The 3273-nt window shown below is 36.3% G+C and overlaps 1 protein-coding gene across 1 annotated transcript; it reads right to left on the bottom strand.

Annotated features, from left to right (window-relative positions):
* Positions 1-1729: 1729 nt before the first annotated feature.
* Positions 1730-3045, bottom strand: LOC103501575 (transcription factor TCP21-like). The gene has a single exon (XM_008465182.3). The coding sequence runs from the start codon at positions 2888-2890 to the stop codon at positions 2093-2095; it is 798 nt and encodes a 265-aa protein (XP_008463404.1). The 5' UTR covers positions 2891-3045; the 3' UTR covers positions 1730-2092.
* Positions 3046-3273: the final 228 nt, after the last annotated feature.

Genomic DNA, 3273 nt, shown 5'->3' with positions numbered 1-3273 from the left:
CTCCAACCTTAACTTTTATATGTTCTTGAATTTTTGTGGCATGGACGGTTTCTAAAAACTTTGACAAAGTCATTTTTGTTGTTTGCTTAGGGTTGAAGAAATAAACAATTTCCCTTTTTTTTCAGGCATGCTAAGCATAGCTTGATATTCTCCTATGGTTGGCAGTAAATCACACGACCCAAACGTGAAACAACCATATGTTGGATCCCAAAAATTAATTATGGCTCTTAAGGGAAAATAATTCATCGGTGTGTACATCAACAATGCTATATGTCCATACTTCTTCGAGAACATGAATTTACGTTGAGATGTCAATGCTTCCCAGATCATCTTTAGATTCACTAAATCATTTTGTGTAAAAGAGAGTTGGCACCTGAATAGTAGTGACTTGAGAAGAATTGTTTATTCTATCCCCAAATTTTTGTTACATCTCTTCAACCCATTTAAGAACATCAGTTGGCTCATCAAACTTAGACTCAAAAGATGAATGCATCGACATATTAGACATCTTGGTGTTTCACGACTGTTCCTCTTTTTGCACAATTATGACAAAGAGAAAGACAAAATGCAAAAAAAAAAAATAGTAATTTCACTTTATACAAAATAAAATAAAATAAAAATAAAAATAAAAATAAAACTAAAATAAAAATAGAAAAATAGAAAAAAGAAAAAAAAGAGAAATAAGAAATAAGAAAAAGTAAAAAAAGTTTTTATGCACTTTTACAAGGGTCTAAACACCACTATCCCTATTATTATTTTAAAAAATATATATATTTTATGTAATTTTGCTTTTGCAAGATAAACACTATAAGGCATGTATGATTAAAGTCAACGACTAAACAACCAGGATAAATAATGATTTAAATCGAACTTTTCTAAAACAATCAATATTGTAATTGAACCCTTTTATCTTTAAACAAACTTATGAAATTTAACTTTCTGCATGTTAATAATATCTTATCCATACAACTGAATGTATACTTAGTTCTTACCATTTTCATTCATACTGTAAATATTATTATCTATTATTTTTAAATGATGTTAACTACGTGATTGAAAACCAATTATTAAATCAGTGGTATAGGAAAACTTGTCCCATAAGAGAATGGTTGTTGTTTAGGAGTGTTGAAATAATTTGTGTGAGAGAAATGGAAAGAGTAGAGCATACAATAAATGACATTAAAACTAGCTCAGTGTACGAGCATATTCATGAATGACATTCAAGAATCAAAAAAACAGAGAACAGAAATTTAAAATAATAATAATTCAATTCAATCACTCATCTTTTCAATCTCAATATCCAAAACCCTTTCAACAAATTACCATTATACTCTTTCTTTTTTAGGTTTTTTTTTTAAAAAAAAGAATCCAATGAATCAAATCAGATTCAAAGGTTTAAAGCAATCCCAAAGATTTTAGTTTTCCAACCCAGAAAAAATTCCCTTTTTCTTTCCCGAGAAAATGGAATCGAAACTTCTAAGTTTTTAAAATAAGATATATTCCCTAGACAAGTGTCAGTAGAAATGAGAAATAATTTCTTCGGATGGAAAATTATACATCAAAAGTAAAAAAAAAAAAAAAAAAAAAAAAAAAACAGAGGATTTACAGAGAGAAGAAGAAGATGAGGAAAAGCTTCAATAAACCCACCAATGGCGGATCAAACACAAATTACAAGAAGTAATTTTTTTCTGGGAGTGTTATAGAATAAACCCAATTGGCAGCTGAATGCTTCAAGAAAATTTTAATTCCTCCATGGATTTTCATTGAAATGGAGAAAGAAGTTCATCCAAATTAGCAAAGTTCTTGCTGATTTATATCTTATATATAGCAAAATCTGGGAAAAACAGCCACTGCCACACCCTTTTTTGAAGCTTAAAAACCCTAATCAATCTTCCAAAAGAAAAAAAATAATAATAAAACCCTAAAAATTCACTCATCCCAAGCTAAAAATTCAATAGCCTAAAACCCTAAAATGGGGGGTAAAAAAACGATGAAGGGTAGTTGTTATATAATTCTATATGAACACGAACACCCACAACGGAGGGACAGAATTATTACAAACGCCGTCGTGAAAGGCGGCCGGATTATGAAATCAACGGTGGTCATTGTCTCTTCGTCCGGAACTTCCCGGTCCACCTGATAAAGAGGCAAGCAAATTCAAATGCCCCGGAAGGTAATTTCCCACTTTCGCTGCCGACGCCTCTCCCATCGATTGCTGCTGAACGAACAACGACGCTTGATGAGAAACCGCCGTCGGCTGAATCACCATCTCCGGCGCCGCCGCCGCTGCTGCCGCCGCCGCGAAGCTCCACACCTGCCCAAAATCCGACCTCGCCGGAATCGCCCAATACCCACCCGCGACAGCCGGACCCATAATCGAACCAATAGAAGGACCAACCGAAATCCCAGCACCAGCCCCACCGGTGTCGTCTTTATTAGCTACATCGTCGTCGGTTCTAACGCGTTTACCCAAAATGAAAGGCGCGGGAGGCAAAAGGGGTTTATGGTCGGAAACGGAAGCGGCAGGAGGAGTTCGGAGTGAAGCGGAGATAGTGGAGAAGCTAGCCGGAGTGGTACCGGTACCAGTGGCGGCGATAATGGAGGGCTCTGCTTGACGAAGGAGCCATTCGATAGTCTGACCGTCGGATTTGTGGCCTAATTCGCGGGTAAGTTGGAAAACACGAGCAGCACAAACGATGGGCATACGAATACGGCGGCCACGGCCATCGACCTTACTGTGGCGGTCTTTAGAAGGGGGTTTTTTGAGGGGTAAAGGGGTGGCGGCATTGTTGGAAGATTGATTATTCCCGTGTATTCGATGTGTGTGTTGTTGATGAGAATGTTCAATTATGGCGGCATTGTTGTTGTTGACGGCGTCAGAAGCAGACATGGTTAAGAGAGAAGAGATGTTGAAGAAGAAGGAGGTGGAGGAGAGTGAAAGGTGTCACAATGGGGGATTGGATTGGAGGAAATTTAATTAAATTTGAATATATATTTTTGAAATGGGTGAATTGGGGATTTGGGGGTTTGGGAATTGGGAGTGTGTTTGGGAACAGAGGGCTCTAATCATTGAGAAGCAGGAGCTGGTGGAGACAGGAGGAGGGCACATGGGTGGTGGCTCCCACTTTTCTTTATTATTTTATTTTTTCTCTCTCATTTATTTATCTCTTGTTGGGTCCCCCACATTTCTTCTTTTTTTATTTTTTATTTTTTTATTTTTTATTTTTATCAATATATATATTTATCTATTTATTTTCTCTTTCTATATCTCAT

The sequence above is a fragment of the Cucumis melo genome, chromosome 6, assembly GCF_025177605.1.
Source record: "Cucumis melo cultivar AY chromosome 6, USDA_Cmelo_AY_1.0, whole genome shotgun sequence".
In the NCBI taxonomy this organism is placed as follows: Eukaryota; Viridiplantae; Streptophyta; class Magnoliopsida; order Cucurbitales; family Cucurbitaceae; genus Cucumis; species Cucumis melo.
Note: the sequence above shows the minus strand (reverse complement) of the source record. Positions and strands in the feature narration are given on the sequence as shown.

Excerpts from the sequence above, each read along its gene's own strand:
- LOC103501575 (XM_008465182.3), bottom strand. The coding sequence starts at position 2,890 with ATGTCTGCTTCTGACGCCGTCAACAACAACAATGCCGCCATAATTGAA.